Here is an 18,122-nt window from a genome sequence, read left to right as displayed (position 1 = left end):
AGAAGAGCTGCTCTATAATCTGTCTACAAATGTGTGTATTTAGACTAACTTGCCTGACTGCTTTTAATTGTCATTTTCACATCATCTCTTCACCTCAAAGTGCACAGGTGGCATGTTGACCACATAAAGTACAACACCTAAATCCCACACACAACATCCGGGTCAGTCTGAACGTATTCAAAATCTATCTGTTGCCGAGGATTGGTCGGCGGACCCGTCAATCTTCTGCCATCCGTGGGCGGGTCTTCGTGCAGGAACAGGTGGTTGTCAAGGTAACGGCGTTAGTCTGGTCAGGCGAACGGAGCAAACGTTTCAAATGCGTTTACTTTCCAAACACGCGATGAACAGTGAAACGCGTAGTTTGAGTCGCGGAACTTGTTTGATTCCCCGTGAGAATGAGTTGTCATAGTTACCGCCTGAAATGTCCAGCAGCAACATGGACCTTCCGCCGGTGCGACACTTGCCTCACTGGCGGCGCGTCGGAGGCCTGGGGAGGGCCTGTGGTGCGCCCCGCTGTGTCCCCGGGGGCCAGCCGCTTCTACAGCCGCTCCGCGCGGTCCCGGCAGCGGGCCCGGGGCTGCAGCTAAGGCCACGGGCACCGGAGCAGCCCCCCTGCCGCGGCGACCCGGACCCCCGCGTCGCCTCGCTGCAGAGGAACCTCCAGTTCCTCCAGCAGCAGCACCAGGACACGCTGGGGAAGCTCCACGCGGAAATCGAACACCTCCGACGAGAGAATAAAGGTGAAGACAGGTCCAGGGCTGAGAGATGATGTGATACATCCTGGTGGAAGAAACGTTATGAGGCTAAGTGCACGTGACGAGCACACATCTCACACTAGAGCACGGTTATGTCTAAGATTTAACTTTATTTTACATTATTAATTACATTTTGGTGAAGTTTATAATGTTCCTTCCTGGTTGGACGTGAGTAGAATATGTGACACATCTAGTTAGGGGTAATTCCAGCTGTTACCTAGCAACCATACTGTAAAAAAACAAAACAATATAATTTAAACATTAGTTATGACAAATAATAGTTTCCTGATTAAATTTTTATTTTGTTTATTAATAGTTTAAACTGTCAGAAAGTCGAGTGTAAATCGTCCCTACATTGTGATGGAATGTCGCTTATTGATGACATAGACAGGGGGATTCAGCCTTAGACCTCAGCTCTACTTCCTTTAACTATTATGATTCATTTTTCCTCGCACACTGTAGCTTTACTGATGTATAACTATAATAAATATTTATTTACCACAGGTTTCATCACACCAAACAAAGTATTAATTAGAAAACATGAAAACCTGTCATATGCACTTTAAATTCTCAGGTAATACATATTTAGTGATTAATGACTATTCAGTTATTAATCACTAAATTGGTTTGTTTGCTTGTTTGTTTGTTTTTTACTTTGCCCAAATATGTCAAAGGTAAAACAGATGATTATTCTTCTTCTAAATATTTAATTGGATTTTGACTCTGCAATGCAAAACATTTCCTAAATTGGGGCAATTTAAATGGTAAGGAAAATAAAAATGGCTATTAAAAACATGCATTTCATTAAAATTGCTTTAACTTTGACACCCAGCCCCAACTGGACCCTTTTGCTTATAGGATTGCTTATGCACTTTAAAGCCTATATACAGCTAAGAAAAGCAAAATGTTCCAAATGTTGCCCTACATTTCTCCTTGGAATGGGCTGTTAATCTTTGAACATAAATGTTTCTAACCATGTGAAAATATCATCACTTTTTTATGCAGCAATATTCTTCAATCGGGTGAATTTTGATCCGGTTTCTGAATGTTTGAATTGTTTTCCCAATGCATCCTTCACACGCAGAGAACCAACCCCAGTCTCCCCTAATTCACTGCCTGAACATAAGATTAAATTACAAAGCGCTGTAAAGTCAATCTACATTTCACGGTCTTTTCAGCCTCTGCCCTTCTTATCACGTTCGATTTGTAATTGCATAAGCTGTTACTCTACGTCTGAGAAAGCCTGAGGAGCGCCTCTTTAACCTAAATTGACTCGTATTAAAAATGGATGCATTTCCCGTCCACACGTTTTAATGAATGAAGCAAATTGCCCTGTTTTCCTCCTGCCAAGGCGCTGAAAAGCAGGAGACATTTAATCTAGGCAGGGTGGTCGCCTGGCAACTCCGGCGTTGTGACGGAGGAGAATGAAAGGTGAGTGCTTGCTTCGTGGGAGGTGCAGTGTCAGTGATGCTTGAGCGATGCTTCAGTCGTCGGCCTCCACGCCGTCAGGCCTGTGTACGTGCCCACTCACAGGGCACATGTGCATCTAATGAGCCCCTGTATGCCACACTCTATACCTCTCGCTGTCTTATGGCTGTTACAGAGCTGCAGTATAAGCTGATAATGGAGACCGCCAGTCCAAAGGGTAAGTCACGGATGAATCGCGTGCAAAAGAGAGTTTGAAATGATGATTAACTGATGCTGATAAGACTGAGGCGTTGGAATTGTGTTTGGTTGAAAGTGTTAAGTGGGTATTATGGACTAAATACCCGTATTTTCCGGACTTTAGGTCGCAACTTTTTTCATAGTTTTGACCGGGGTGCAACTTATATTTATACTTATACTTATACACAGGAGCGACTTATATGTCATATTATTTGTTATTTTCACACTTGCAACGGCATTTCATACTCCAGTGCGACTTTTATGTTTTTTTCTTCTCTATTATGCATTTTATTATGCATTGGCTGATGCGACTTATAGTCCATAAAATACGGTTGAACATTTATGGTAAATATCTGAATTTGTTTAGTTTAATTTCCAACAGTTTGTGTTTATGTGACTTCAGAGCATTCTTGTATCCCATAGTTTAACATTGAGCTGGTTCAAATCAATTGTATTTCTTATTTTACTTTTATTTTTTAAAAGAAAATAGTCTCAAAATGCTTAAATATATTATATTAAAATATTTTTGATGAATGTAATTTGCTATTTTTTCTTGAACCACGTATTACTTATTTGTACAAATAAACATGCTTTTCCTTATATGTATCTATTGGAAAGATAAGTAATTACCGTATTTTCCGGACTATAAGTCGCACCAGAGTATAAGTCGCACCAGCCAAAAAATGCATAATAGAGAAGAAAAAAACATATTTAAGTTGCACTGGAGTATGAAATGTTGTTGCAAGTGTGAAAATAACAAATAATATCACATATAAGTGAGTATAAGTACATAAGTATAAATTTAAGTATAAGTCGCACCCCGGCCAAAACTTATAGTCCGGAAAATACGGGTATTCCAAATATCCGAATAAACTTCTATTATCGGTTTATCTATTGTGGAAGAAAGAGATGCTTATGTTTATTTGCATCTCATTTTGTACACTCCCTCTAAAGAAACAAACTTTGCCCACGTAATTCCCATAAATCCACATATACTCAGAGAAATTACTTTGAACATTTCTGACATTTTGCAACACTAATTGTGGCAAATTGCAGGATTGCCCACAAGTAGTCGAGGCCTGAGACCGCCCACTCAGGGAAGTGACGCTCGCGCTGCGTTGTACCTGGAGGAGCAGCTGCAGGACACACGGCCACCGCACGACCAAACAGCCAGGTTACAATCACCTCTTTTATGGACTAGCCACCAAAACCAGATAAATACAATCATTTCATTTCTTACATTGTGTTGGGATTAGTTTGATCTATTTCATCTTTATTTGTCCAGGTTGGTCAACAAAGAACCAAACCCCATTTCTCTCTTTTCTCAGTGACAATCATGAGACTGCAACATGACGAGCAGTGACACAACATTTAGGCTATAAGACAGGGTTAAGATAAGATAAGATAATCCTTTATTGTCCCACATGGGGAAATTTCATTGATGAAACGCCGGTAGATACAGAAGAAAGAACTTCTGGTTTTCAAAAGTATCAAAACTTTAGCAAATATTCATAGTAAATAATGACGTAAACTGGTTAGGGTTAGGGGGTTAGGGTTAATTTGATCAAAACCAGTATAATAAGACAAGGTGGTAATGTAAGTACCGTATTTTCCGGACTATAAATTGCACCTTTTTTCACAGTTTTGGCCGGGGTGCGACTTACACTTATATTTATACTTATATACTTATACTCCGAAGCGACTTATATGTGATATTATTTGTTATTTTCACACTTGCAACCTTATTTCATACTCCAGTGTAACTTATATATGTTTTTTTCTTCTTTTGGCTGGTGCGACTTATACTCCGGTGCAAATTACTATAAATTAGCATACGTTAAACATGTGTCTAAAAAAAGAGCATTGTATTGAATTTGGTATTGAGAATTGGGTCTATTCTGTAAATTCCAGTGTTGTGACAACCCTAATCTCAAAACTTTACATAACGTTTTGAGATTAGGGTTGAAAAACGTTCTCTTTGATCTTATTAAGAACCGACATTGAACTTACACAAACAGTTCTGCAGTCGAATTACTCAAGGGCTTTCTATCTTACACATGAAGTGCTCAGGAGTAACGTAAATACATGCCGTCCTACACACCGCGTATACGTTGTGAAGAACCAGCACCACAACCGCTATAAACTCTTATTCCGTGTGATCTATAATTGATTCTCTGGCGGGGGGCGAAGCCTCCCCGAGTCCGCAGACGCAGCGGGCTCGTCCAGTAAAGCGCACGGCCCGGCGCTGAGGGGAGGACTCATCACCTCGCTGCAGCCCCTGCGCATCCACAGCAGCCCCGCGCGGCCGCCACGCCCGCCCACCCTGCACGAGTGTGAGGTCATCATCCGCCAGCTCTACAACGCCAACAGCATACAGTCTCAGGAAGTAGGTCATCTCTAACGGTTACGTGTTGTGGTTTTTTCTGAGGCGTGTTGACTGTTGCGCGGGTCTCGTTCAAGCTTGTACGTGTGAAAGCTTTGCTGAGAGATATCGTCTTCAGTAAGAAAATCACTCCGGAAAACTACATTCTCACCAAAACCTACCTTGCAGATGGAACCAGGTCATTTTAGTCATTTATCGTGTATGCTATTTTCAACATTACAAGTGTCTCTTAGATGTGAGTTTTCTTTTTGCAGGAAGTTTTCTGAAACAGAGAAGTTGCCAAAGCTTGGTCTTCAGACATTTCCAGAAAAGTCGTATGTAACTCTCTTTGTTCCTGTCATTATGCATTTTATTTAAGATAAGATAATCCTTTATTGTCCCACATGGGGAAATTTCACTGTTGCAACGCAGGTAGATACAGAGGTAGATACAGAGGAAAAGAACAGATCACTTATAGGAAGTTTGAAAAACACTCTCAGTAGAAGATCTCCTATAAACAAAAACTCCTATAGACAAAACCTCCCATTTATAGAGCACCGACGTCACAAAACCACGTGATCGCATATGTTGCCGCCCCTTTGTCCGTCCCGTGTTGCGTTCCTTTGCACTGATAGAGCGTGGAAAGTGATCGGATTGGGGAAAATGATGGAGGCCCCAGTGCGTTCGGATTCCACAAACTCCTTGGATGAGCCACACAGAGGTCGATATTTAGAAACGCTCACACACTCAGATCCATATTTGATGCCTAAATCGCCGAGTCTTTCGGATATCCCGGACATTTACGATCCAAGCCCACTGGTCCTGTGCTTCACAAGTCCGAATTTTGAACAAAGGGTCTACGCCTGAATAAAACTGATGTTAATTCTACAGCGTTAATTCTCCAGCGGTGCGTGAGGCGGCGGTGCGTGAGGCTGCATGCCCGGGGTTCGGTCACCTGCACGGGGCTGAACAGCTGTCAGCTCCCTGCGCCGCGCGAGTGAGTGACAACCGATAAAACTTCAGATCAACAAAGGGTCTACGCCTAAACAAAACTGATGTTAACTCTACAGCGTGCGCAGAACACGCAGACAGACGGCAGTATTGAATGGGCTTGTAGTGGTAAACACGATCAGCTGGACGGACACTATGGCAAAACATACCTGGGGGCGTCACGTGAATGAGCTCTGTACTCTACTGTGACGTTCAAAGTCACTGGCTTTTCTTGATTTAATTTGAATTGCCTGAACTACAGCATATAAAATCCAAACAGTATTTAGTTGTAGCTTGAGATCCTACATAATATTATGTAGGATCTCAAGCTGCATAGTATTAGATGAATGTATTCCATAACGTGATATCTGCCTTTTATGACATAATGAAATCTGAACACAATCATTCAGTCGGTTTGTTGTTGTTTTTTGCATCATAATTACCATAATGTCACGTTTGATGTCCATGGTCAACCAGGAGGTACAATGATAAACTGTCAAACCAAGACAAACCTGATACGATCAGTCTTAAACATGGACTAGGCCATTTCAGAACCAGAACTAGAACGGGACCAGTCTAAACGTGGATCAAACCAGGACATGTAACTTCAACAAAAGCGTTGTGTCTGTTGTGTCCTCAGCTCTGTAGCCCCTCAGTCGTCTCTGATCTTGCCTGCTCTAAAACAGTCGTTCAGCTCGTCCATCGCAGACAGACAGAGGAGAACCCGCGCTGTCCAGAGGAGCCGCTTCAAGAGGGTCGTTCAGTGACCACACAATTCATCATGAGCGTCAACACCAAGGACTGACAAAAGACACAGGAATTTGCACAAAACGAAATAATGTATTATCTTAGTATATTAGGGCTGTACTCGGAATATTGGTACAGCAATGCATCATGGTGGGCTTTTTGGCAATATGCAGCCTATACAGAGGCCTGTCATGTGATATTTATAAACTTAATAAAAATGAAAGTGTTTTTTTAATGTGTTCAGTTTCCACTACTCTACAATTGCACATAGAAGATATTATTTCATAACTAAATGTAGTATAGAAGCTGGACAGGTTAAGTATGGCATGCTTTGAAGTGTTGTATATATTACCGTATTTAGCACAAATGGTCATACATCCCGTCATAAAATACGCTGATATAAATAGACAAGACGCCTGTTCTCCATTATTAATAATAATAATAATGGTGTAATGTATGGTAATTATTATTATCCTAGCGACATTTATTGATTGATTTGGGATTACTCATCTCTTCTTCAGGGGGTCCATTCACGATCATATTCTTCGATACAGATTCATTTATCACATGCTATTAACCATCAATTCATCAAATACTTGCAGCTCACGTGTTAAAAATATCTTCTCAGTCCATTTTTTGTTTTTCACCTTCACTTGAAGCCGCCCACTTTGATATTTCTATGAATTTGTTGCATCACTGCGTCTTTGTTGAAATGTGGGAATTGGCAAGCATTAGCAATGAAGACGCAGTCACAGACTTATTAAGATTCACACTGTGTTGCTGTGGTGGGAAGTGCCAGCTGCAGCCTCAGGAGCCACTGTCCCCGGTCCCCACAACCACAACCACTAAATGTGCAGTACATGTTTTCCATTTGCCTTGGATGTGAACAGTCTGTTACTCACACTTTGCAGAGGTGGAACAAGTTCTAAAATGTTGTCATTGTAAGACATCAGGGTACACTACTTCTGCTGCCTGCTTTAGCTTTTGAGGCTGCTACTATTGGCAGTGAACTGGATTGATTTATAATTCAGAACTTTTTACAGACTGGAAAATCCACCAGTCGTTCCCACTGGTATGGGACTCTATGGGGCTTGAAGGAATAAAAGATTGGTCACTATTGCCATACTGTATAGCCTAGCCCACCGCTGAATGGATTTAGTTGTTGCCAGTGGCAGACTTAGAAATTGACTTGTGATGTCTGTGCTGGTCTCTAAAGAAGCGCAAAAGTACTGTTACAGCACTGTTCAAAATTTGTAATGGATAAACTAAACGCAGCCGCACTTCTATTGACACAGCGTATCTCTGTAGACTCAAACCTCTTTACCACGCTCTTTCAAATGAATCCACCATGTTAATTTATAACGCACGCTCGGTGTATGGTTATTTTTACAAGCACCTGCTCGTGTGCATAGCCTCTCCGTACTCCACACATTAGAATAAAATAAAAAAGAATGGGTTTGCTGCATAGGATCTTGCTAATCTGCCGTCCGTGGGTGACACTGTAAATGAAGGGACTGGACCCTGCTCAACATTGGACATGTCCCCAACAGTCTAGTCATCTTTGAAACTGCAGTCTTGGCGGGTCCCCTCCCACTCGTATTTGTCATTCAGAAAGTTTTTGGTCTTTTTTGTGGATTTGTGCCATTCGTCGTGAAGGGCATCTGATTTGCCACTGGAGGTAGCACATATTCCCACAAACCTGGAGGTAGCAGTGACTGATGAGTCCATGAACAATGCACCAAGAAGCAACTTAATAGTATTAAGGTCCAAAGAGTACTATATAGGCTATATATAATCGAATTAATATAATTATGTTTTTTGTATTATTGTTACTATTTGGCAATTTTGCATGAAATGTCATTTATTCAACAATAACAATATTCTGTAGCTGGAGGATACAAGAGCATTTCCACTGTTATAAATAGAAGTGTGTGTGACACTGTGTCACGCGCGTGTCTGTTTCTCAGTAACTGCTCTCGCTGTGTCACGGAACATGATTGACAGCGGAGGAGGCGGGGCTGTGTCAGCGGCAGGGCCCGCCCCTGAGCCCGCCCCTGAGCCCGCCCCTGAGCCCGCCCCTGAGCGCGCCCCTGAGCCCGCCCCTGAGCCCGCCCATGAGCCCGCCCCTGAGCCCGCCCCTGAGCCCGCCCCTGAGCCCGCCCCTGAGCCCGCCCATGAGCCCGCCCCTTCTTCCTCTCACTTCCCCTTGCTTCGGGCGTCAGTGACGTACAGTCAGAAAGAAAGCGGGACCTGCCCTCCCGTCGCCATTTTTCGGTCTCGTACTCGCACTTTTGGGTGCTCGTGTTAGTGGAGACCACTTAAACTCAACCGTGAGAGCTTTGTAAAGTCGGTAATCGAGTAGCGCGGGCAGTGACGTGCACATGGCGCTGGGGTTAAACGCCTGAGATGTGCGCGTTGGAGACAAGTCAGAGCTGTGAAATCATTTTTTGTGTGAAGTCGTGTTGTGGGCCGCCATTTTTGCTGTGCCGCCTCAAAAGTCTTCTTTGACTCCCCGAAGAGGATTGTACATTGTGTTTCCTGGAGATTCGCCCGCCGCAAGACGCCACGGTACAAAGTAACTTGTTGGTTTCCTCTTGGCGGCTCCGGACGACGCGACAGCGGCTTTACTGGAGTTAAACCAGTGAGTGTTCTCGGAAGGCGGAAAAGGGGAAGCTTCATTGATCATTTGTTGCCTTGGGTCCACAGGTTTCCTCTCAAACTCCCAGCCTGACACTGACTGTTGCGTCAAAGTGGAACACTATGATCCACAGTCGGCCCAGGCTAGTCGCTGCCTGTTTGTGAAGCCGCTGCTGCTGTTGCCGTGTTGTGTGTTTTGGAGTTGGCAGCGGCTCTTGCTCTGTACGAGGGGGAAACATCACCGGAGCCCGCATGCCCTGCCCCGCGGCTCACACTGTGCATCACCACACTCTCTAAACTATTCCTCAGACTCTGCTCTTCTCTGGACACTGTTACATTTGACGCCGGAAATGTCGCGGTTTGATTCGTCCGACCGACCGTCCTGGTACTTCGGCCCCGTGTCCAGAGTGGAGGCGCAGAACCGACTACAGGGGCAGAAGCACGGCATGTTTCTGGTGCGAGACTCGTCGACGTGTCCCGGGGACTATGTGCTGTCAGTGTCGGAGAACTGTAAAGTGTCTCACTACATCATCAACTCCCTCTCCAGCAAAAGGTTCAAGATCGGCGACCAAGAGTTTGAAAACCTCCCAGCTCTACTAGAATTCTACAAAATCCACTTTCTGGACACGACCACGTTGATAGAACCAGCTCCGAGGTAAGATGGTGCTACGCCCCTGAACTCTGGCCCGTGTCGAGCTGTGCAGACTTCTGATTGTGAAACCTGAGCCACATTGACGTGCACAGACGTCTGTAAAGCTGCAAGTGCTATGGACACGTAATGGTTGTTGAATTGGATGTAAACGTGTAGTGTCTTCTCTGTTCTGAATGGACCACATCTGTCATAACTGCCTCAGCGCGTCTGCTGTGTCATGTGGCGGTGACATTGTGAAGCAAAATGATCTGAAATGTGTGTGTGTGTGTCATGATGTTGGTGACATCTCCATATGCAGTAACGGCCTTGTCTGTGTCTGAAGGTACCCGAGCACAGTAACGGGACCCATCCAGCCCATTGGCGGACCAGAGGATGGCCAGGAGTATGTTCGGACTCTCTATGACTTCACTGGTAGCGATGCAGAGGACCTTCCTTTCAAAAGGGGTGAAATTTTGGTGATTCTGGAGAAGCCTGAGGAGCAGTGGTGGAGTGCTAAGAACAAAGATGGCCGCGTTGGCATGATTCCCGTGCCCTATGTTGAGAAAGTGGTACGGCCTTCACCCCTCCCTGGCCAGCCCTCGCATGGCTCGCGTAACTCCAACAGCTATGGGATCCCCGAGCCGTCCAACGCGCTGGTCCATGCCTACGCTCAGCCTCAGACGCCATTGCCTCTGCCGGGCACGCCTGGGCCGGTCATCACTCCTCTCTCGTCCCTTCAGAACGGCCCCGTCATGGCCAAGGCCATTCAGAAACGGGTGCCCTGTGCCTATGACAAAACAGCACTTGCTTTGGAGGTATTGTATTTGATTGTTTTATGGCGGTATTTATAACAAATGTCAGACTGTAAAACACACACTAAACTTGATAACGTCAATAACACCTTCCATTTCAAGTACTGTGAGCTCTTTTCAATACATTCTTCATTCATTCCACACTCTGCAGCACTTCTGTAGCCACAGCTGCCCTGGGGAAGACTGACCGAAGTGACTGCCCCTCTGACCAACACTCATTCAGACACACGGCACACACACTCAATCACACAATAAACATTCAGTCACACAATAAACATTCGGTCACACAACACACACGTTCGGTCACACAACACACACGTTCAGTCACACCACACACACACGTTCAGTCACACAACACACACACGTTCAGTCACACCACTCACACACGTTCAGTCACACCACTCACACGTTCAGTCACACCACACACACGTTCAGTCACACAACACACACGTTCAGTCACACCACACACACGTTCAGTCACACCACACACACACGTTCAGTCACACCACACACACACGTTCAGTCACACCACACACACACGTTCAGTCACACCACACACACACGTTCAGTCACACCACACACACACGTTCAGTCACACCACACACACACGTTCAGTCACACCACACACACACGTTCAGTCACACCACACACACACGTTCAGTCACACCACACACACACGTTCAGTCACACCACACACACACGTTCAGTCACACCACACACACACGTTCAGTCACACCACACACACACGTTCAGTCACACAACACGCACGTTCAGTCACACAACACGCACGTTCAGTCACACAACACACACACGTTCAGTCACACAACACACACACGTTCAGTCACACCACTCACACACGTTCAGTCACACCACTCACACACGTTCAGTCACACCACACACACGTTCAGTCACACCACACACACGTTCAGTCACACCACACACACACGTTCAGTCACATAACACACACACGTTCAGTCACACAACACACACACGTTCAGTCACACAACACACACACGTTCAGTCACACAACACACACACGTTCAGTCACACAACACACACACGTTCAGTCACACAACACACACACGTTCAGTCACACAACACACACACGTTCAGTCACACCACACACACACGTTCAGTCACACCACACACACACGTTCAGTCACACAACACACACACGTTCAGTCACACAACACACACACGTTCAGTCACACCACACACACGTTCAGTCACACCACACACACGTTCAGTCACACCACACACACACGTTCAGTCACACCACACACACACGTTCAGTCACACCACACACACACGTTCAGTCACACAACACACACACGTTCAGTCACACAACACACACACGTTCAGTCACACAACACACACACGTTCAGTCACACAACACACACACGTTCAGTCACACCACACACACACGTTCAGTCACACCACACACACACGTTCAGTCACACAACACACACACGTTCAGTCACACAACACACACACGTTCAGTCACACAACACACACACGTTCAGTCACACAACACACACACGCGTTCAGTCACACAACACACACACGCGTTCAGTCACACAACACACACACGCGTTCAGTCACACCACACACACACGCGTTCAGTCACACACTGCTTTGTGCGGTGGGTAAAGTGTCTTGCCCAAGGACTTAACAGTCATCTCTGGGCTGTGCAGGGTTCAATTGTCCTGTGAGTGGTTGGATGAACGTTCTGTGCTTCACTGTTGTGTGTGTAGTTGTTGCCCTGGTTGTGTGGATGATGTGTTGTGTAGTTGTCCTGGATGAATGGTGTGTTGTGTGGATGATGTGTTGTGTGTAGTTGTGTGGATGATGTGTTGTGTGGATGATGTGTTGTGTGTAGTTGTGTGGATGATGTGTTGTGTGTAGTTGTGTGGATGATGTGTTGTGTGTAGTTGTGTGGATGATGTGTTGTGTGTAGTTGTGTAGATGTGTTGTGTGTAGTTGTGTGGGTGATGTGTTGTGTGTAGTTGTGTAGATGTGTTGTGTGTAGTTGTGTGGGTGATGTGTTGTGTGTTGTGTGTAGTTGTGTGGATGATGTGTTGTGTGTAGTTGTGTGGATGATGTGTTGTGTGTAGTTGTGTGGATGATGTGTTGTGTGTAGTTGTGTGGATGATGTGTTGTGTGTAGTTGTGTGGATGATGTGTTGTGTGGATGATGTGTTGTGTGGATGATGTGTTGTGTGTAGTTGTGTGGATGATGTGTTGTGTGTAGTTGTGTGGATGATGTGTTGTGTGTAGTTGTGTGGATGATGTGTTGTGTGTAGTTGTGTGGATGATGTGTTGTGTGTAGTTGTGTGGGTGATGAGTTGTGTGGATGATGTGTTGTGTGTAGTTGTGTGGATGATGTGTTGTGTGTAGTTGTGTGGGTGATGTGTTGTGTGGGTGATGTGTTGTGTGTAGTTGTGTGGGTGATGTGTTGTGTGTAGTTGTGTGGATGATGTGTTGTGTGTAGTTGTGTGGATGATGTGTTGTGTGGATGATGTGTTGTGTGTAGTTGTGTGGATGATGTGTTGTGTGTAGTTGTGTGGATGATGTGTTGTGTGGGTGATGTGTTGTGTGTAGTTGTGTGGATGATGTGTTGTGTGTAGTTGTGTAGATGATGTGTTGTGTGTAGTTGTGTGGATGATGTGTTGTGTGTAGTTGTGTGGATGATGTGTTGTGTGGGTGATGTGTTGTGTGTAGTTGTGTAGTTGTGTGGATGATGTGTTGTGTGTAGTTGTGTGGATGATGTGTTGTGTGTAGTTGTGTGGATGATGTGTTGTGTGTAGTTGTGTGGATGATGTGTTGTGTGTAGTTGTGTGGATGATGTGTTGTGTGTAGTTGTGTGGGTGATGTGTTGTGTGTAGTTGTGTGGATGATGTGTTGTGTGTAGTTGTGTGGATGATGTGTTGTGTGTAGTTGTGTGGATGATGTGTTGTGTGTAGTTGTGTGGATGATGTGTTGTGTGTAGTTGTGTGGATGATGTGTTGTGTGGGTGATGTGTTGTGTGTAGTTGTGTGGATGATGTGTTGTGTGTAGTTGTGTGGGTGATGTGTTGTGTGTAGTTGTGTGGATGATGTGTTGTGTGTAGTTGTGTGGATGATGTGTTGTGTGTAGTTGTGTAGATGATGTGTTGTGTGTAGTTGTGTGGATGATGTGTTGTGTGTAGTTGTGTGGATGATGTGTTGTGTGTAGTTGTGTGGGTGATGTGTTGTGTGTAGTTGTGTAGGTGATGTGTTGTGTGTAGTTGTGTGGGTGATGAGTTGTGTGTAGTTGTGTGGGTGATGTGTTGTGTGTAGTTGTGTGGATGATGTGTTGTGTGGGTGATGTGTTGTGTGTAGTTGTGTGGGTGATGTGTTGTGTGTAGTTGTGTGGGTGATGTGTTGTGTGTAGTTGTGTGGGTGATGTGTTGTGTGTAGTTGTGTGGGTGATGTGTTGTGTGTAGTTGTTTTGTGTGTAGTTGTGTAGATGTGTTGTGTGTAGTTGTGTGGGTGATGTGTTGTGTGTAGTTGTGTGGATGATGTGTTGTGTGTAGTTGTGTGGATGATGTGTTGTGTGGGTGATGTGTTGTGTGTAGTTGTGTGGGTGATGTGTTGTGTGTAGTTGTGTGGATGATGTGTTGTGTGTAGTTGTGTGGATGATGTGTTGTGTGTAGTTGTGTGGATGATGTGTTGTGTGTAGTTGTGTGGATGATGTGTTGTGTGTGGATGATGTGTTGTGTGTAGTTGTGTGGATGATGTGTAGTTGTGTGGATGATGTGTAGTTGTGTGGATGATGTGTAGTTGTGTGGATGATGTAGTTGTGTGGATGATGTAGTTGTGTGGATGATGTGTTGTTGTGTGGATGATGTGTAGTTGTGTGGATGATGTGTAGTTGTGTGGATGATGTGTAGTTGTGTGGATGATGTGTAGTTGTGTGGATGATGTGTGATGAGAAGGCCTGAGGTCGCGTGCACGTCTGAGTAATGCATGTTCCTGCGGCTGTGGCCTCGTGTTGAAACATGTAGAAGGCGACGCACACTCATGCATTTATATACCGGGGCTACAGTGCGCTCCACGTCTGCCACAATGTGTCGTCTCATTTGTTGTGTAGTCTCATTTGTTGTGTTGCATTGTCGCTACGTGAAAATGCATCAATGCTCAACGTGCCACTGGCTCGGCGTCTTCAGCACGTGTCCAATCATGATCCCTCTTTACTATTCTGGGGCCAGACTTGCCACCCACTTCACCCTGATGTGTGAAGCCCCTCATACTTCACTGTTATGACTGTTAGATGTTATGAGTCGTTTAAAAGGCCAGTAACATAATGATCAAATGATTATATTATGGTTTATACTAGCCACTCTTCTGAAAGTTGTGTTGTGGATGAGTGTACAGTACTGTAGTCGGAGGTGAGTCTTTGTGTTTGCAGCTGGGCTAAATATGAACTGTAATTGTCTTCTGTGCAAAGTGTTTGTGTTGCAGGTTGTGTGTTCCTCAGTGTGCTTGAAACCATGTTATTTAGTGGCTTCAATCGTGACTTATACTTTCTAATCCTGCGTAGAGAGCATTTGGCTTAAACGGATTGGGGTCACTTTCACTGCCACAAAAGCTTTGGAACCAAAGTCTGTTCTTTTAACACACGCAGAATCAGGAACGCTTTCTCCATTTCATTTCCCATTGCCTCTCCAAAAATAGAAATAAAGATAGAGCCATGCTAGTTTGATGATGACTAAACAAATTTGGGACGGTTGTATTTATTGTTTTGTATTTTGCACTGATGATAACGCCCGGCGCTCACTCACATTCTACACGTTCACCCGCCTCTACATGTGAACCCTACAGCGACTCACCACCTTGTCTCCCACAGGTGGGCGACATCGTGAAGGTGACGCGGATGAACATCAACGGTCAGTGGGAGGGCGAGGTGAACGGGCGGCGGGGGCTGTTCCCCTTCACCCACGTCAAAATCCTGGACCCGCAGAACCCGGACGAGAGCGACTGAACTCACACACTCCTCGTCCTCCCTGCGACGCACCACGGTCACCGCTGGCCCTCGCTCCACCTCGTCCCGCCACCGTCGCCACGGATACGTGCTCGCTGCGCTTAAGGGGCATGGCGGCGACCTTCCTCGTCTTGTTGTCTCGCCCAGTGAGGCTTTCAGACTGTCCACAGCTCTGGGGCGTTGGATCCAAACGCCCCCCGTTCTTCTGAGTTGTTTTTGCATTCGTGTCCTGTTCAGTTCTCCTCCTTCTCCGGATGTGAGCGTGACTCTAGAGTGTCTATGACTATAGATATTTACCACATTACCGTTTTAGTTTTGTCTTTTTGTTTCGTTCTCAACATCTGTTACATTTAAAGTGCCTGGCTACATATGCAGATATTATAATAAATGCATGGTTTTGTATCTGTCTTTCTCAATCAAATTGGAATTGCAATTTCAAAAGTAGCAGTTGACCAATCTCGACATTTTTTTTGCAAAAATGAGTATTAAATGTAATGAGATTCTTGAATTTAACATTTCAGTCCTCTCAAGTGCTCCTCTGTGAGTTTAAAACGTGTACTTTGAACACAATCCACCATCAAAACGTGAATTGCAAATTGAGATGTTTCCAAATGTGAATCAGACTGGAAACGTTTTTTTAAATATATATAACTCCAGCACAGATGGGAGCTTTTAGCATGAATAAGATTAATATGAACAATTACATTTTCATCTGTCCAAAGAAATGACACAAGACCTCGACGTTGCTGCAAAAGGAATAAAGAACATGTTCTGTTGATTAAAATCTGCATTTGAATTATAACTGGATTTCTATTAATTTTATCGCTATTTATTTGACCTAATGTATCCTTGGAAACATGTTTTAAAAATACCTGTATGTGTAGCCACCCAATGAAAATGTGTTTAAACTGGGTAAAAGCCTGTTTCTATGGACAACACGGCGCTAACCAGAGAGTCCAATGTCATTTCACTTGCCACACAGTTGCACATCTTACAGTTTAAAGACGTACAGTTTTACCGCCTTCTTTAGACGAGTACATGAGGTGTGACCGGCACAGACACCTCACTATCCTCTTCTGCAATTGGGCTTGACCGATGTCACGTTAAAAACAACCGCCACTTGTCATTTTATTTGTGCCACGTGATCAAATTGTGTGGAACGGAGAAGCCTCGGGGGCCATTTGCATGTATATTGGGTTCCACCTGCACAGAAGTGGACATTGCTTTGAGATTAGAGGGTCTTGGTGCCGACAGAACCAGGCACTAGTCGATGCATTTGAATACGTTCAATGGGAGTGCCAAGCTCGCTAAAAACAACCGCAGCCGAATCCGCCAGCTCCTCTCACAGAATACACAACGCAAGCTCAAACCGCAGCGTGAGGACTGAACAGTGTTTGACTAAATATATCCAATCACTGCCTTTTCCACCCCAAGATGCAATTTTTTAGCACATGCAATCCCGTTTTACTTTTCTCAATGTGATGTATGATTGTGGTTGGTTTTTGTTCCTTACACTTGGTCCTTGAGGGGGGTTTTTAAGCAAGTTCAAGCGTTTGACAGCCTCGTAACCACTCGTCGTTTTTTTGGAGCCAAGGAGCACTTTGATTTGTGCTGCAGTTCAACCTGGTGTTCAGATCCAAACCCTGCCTTTCATTCGGTGGTGATGTGTCGTCTTAAAGCGGACAGTGAGCAGCCGTCGATTACGTGAACGATGAAACGTACGTAAAGGAGACATTGGGGGAAGACAAAGGGAAAATGCCTGCTGGGTGCCTCTGTGCATGACCTCTTGGCTGGGGAGATGGTTCTTCTTGGCCAAATGCTGCTTAATGTCATTGTATTCTATGAAATAAATGTGTTTTCCTCATGTAACACCTCTCAGTCTGTAAAATGAACAGCATTGGGTTCCTCATTACAAGTCGACTAAGCAATACACGTGATTCTGTTGTTATCTGGAGGTGACCCTGCTTTGTCATGCTTGGAAGTTGTTTTATAATGGCATTAACAGTATTACTGTGCTCTTGCTCATTCTAGGAAAGGCTGTCTTTTACTTAAGAATTGAAAATTGTGCCTTTTATTTTCTTATACCATTTACATGTGTTAATATTTTCCATGGTTAACACCTGTGCTGGTATTGACCCTTTATGTACAGAACAAGTAAATAAAATTTATGTCTACTTCTTTAGCCTGACGTCCTGCTTGTTTTTGTGTGCCGTTTGTGGATCTGGAACGTGTTTCTCGGTCTCATTTTCTCTCAGTTCCAGTTCTGACTCGGACTGCGCCCAAGAGAAAGGAAGCAATTAATGCATTTTAATGAAGTTCTAATAAAAGAATGTCAGCTGACCTCCAGATGGGGACGCAAAAGTTTTCAAGGGCAGCGCCTCACGCGGCCTCTCCATCCGACCGCAATGTGTTTTCCTCTGAAGCCGAGCGAAATCCAACTGATTATGAGAAGAAACACTCATCATATACTCTTTAACGTGTAGTGTTCTGATGCAAATGACTTACAAAGGTTTAAAATGCTGA

At 44.6% G+C, this 18,122-nt stretch overlaps 2 protein-coding genes across 2 annotated transcripts; both read left to right on the top strand.

The window, feature by feature from the left end:
* Positions 1–399: 399 nt before the first annotated feature.
* Positions 400–6,742, top strand: ccdc74b (coiled-coil domain containing 74B). The gene is made up of 7 exons (XM_072455214.1): positions 400–740; positions 2,359–2,400; positions 3,462–3,594; positions 4,611–4,806; positions 4,881–4,981; positions 5,058–5,117; positions 6,413–6,742. The coding sequence occupies exons 1-7, from the start codon at positions 422–424 to the stop codon at positions 6,537–6,539; spliced, it is 978 nt and encodes a 325-aa protein (XP_072311315.1). The 5' UTR covers positions 400–421; the 3' UTR covers positions 6,540–6,742.
* A 2,698-nt stretch (positions 6,743–9,440) lies between these two features.
* Positions 9,441–17,781, top strand: crkl (v-crk avian sarcoma virus CT10 oncogene homolog-like). The gene is made up of 3 exons (XM_072455260.1): positions 9,441–9,811; positions 10,131–10,602; positions 15,465–17,781. Exons 1-3 carry the CDS (start codon positions 9,507–9,509, stop codon positions 15,597–15,599), a joined length of 912 nt encoding a protein of 303 aa, XP_072311361.1. The 5' UTR covers positions 9,441–9,506; the 3' UTR covers positions 15,600–17,781.
* The last annotated feature ends 341 nt before the right edge of the window (positions 17,782–18,122 follow it).

This window comes from Eucyclogobius newberryi, unplaced genomic scaffold (assembly GCF_026437365.1).
Source record: "Eucyclogobius newberryi isolate DKJ021-1_F unplaced genomic scaffold, fEucNew1.0.hap1 SCAF_2, whole genome shotgun sequence".
Taxonomy (NCBI): domain Eukaryota; kingdom Metazoa; phylum Chordata; class Actinopteri; order Gobiiformes; family Gobiidae; genus Eucyclogobius; species Eucyclogobius newberryi.
Note: the sequence above shows the minus strand (reverse complement) of the source record. Positions and strands in the feature narration are given on the sequence as shown.

Coding starts and splice junctions, on each gene's coding strand:
- ccdc74b (XM_072455214.1), top strand. CDS start 422: ATGTCCAGCAGCAACATGGACCTTCCGCCGGTGCGACACTTGCCTCAC. Junction 741..2,358: donor CCTCCGACGAGAGAATAAAG/GTGAAGACAGGT, acceptor TGGCTGTTACAG/AGCTGCAGTATAAGCTGATA. Junction 3,595..4,610: donor CCGCACGACCAAACAGCCAG/GTTACAATCACC, acceptor CGGGGGGCGAAG/CCTCCCCGAGTCCGCAGACG.
- crkl (XM_072455260.1), top strand. CDS start 9,507: ATGTCGCGGTTTGATTCGTCCGACCGACCGTCCTGGTACTTCGGCCCC. Junction 9,812..10,130: donor TTGATAGAACCAGCTCCGAG/GTAAGATGGTGC, acceptor CTGTGTCTGAAG/GTACCCGAGCACAGTAACGG. Junction 10,603..15,464: donor AAACAGCACTTGCTTTGGAG/GTATTGTATTTG, acceptor TGTCTCCCACAG/GTGGGCGACATCGTGAAGGT.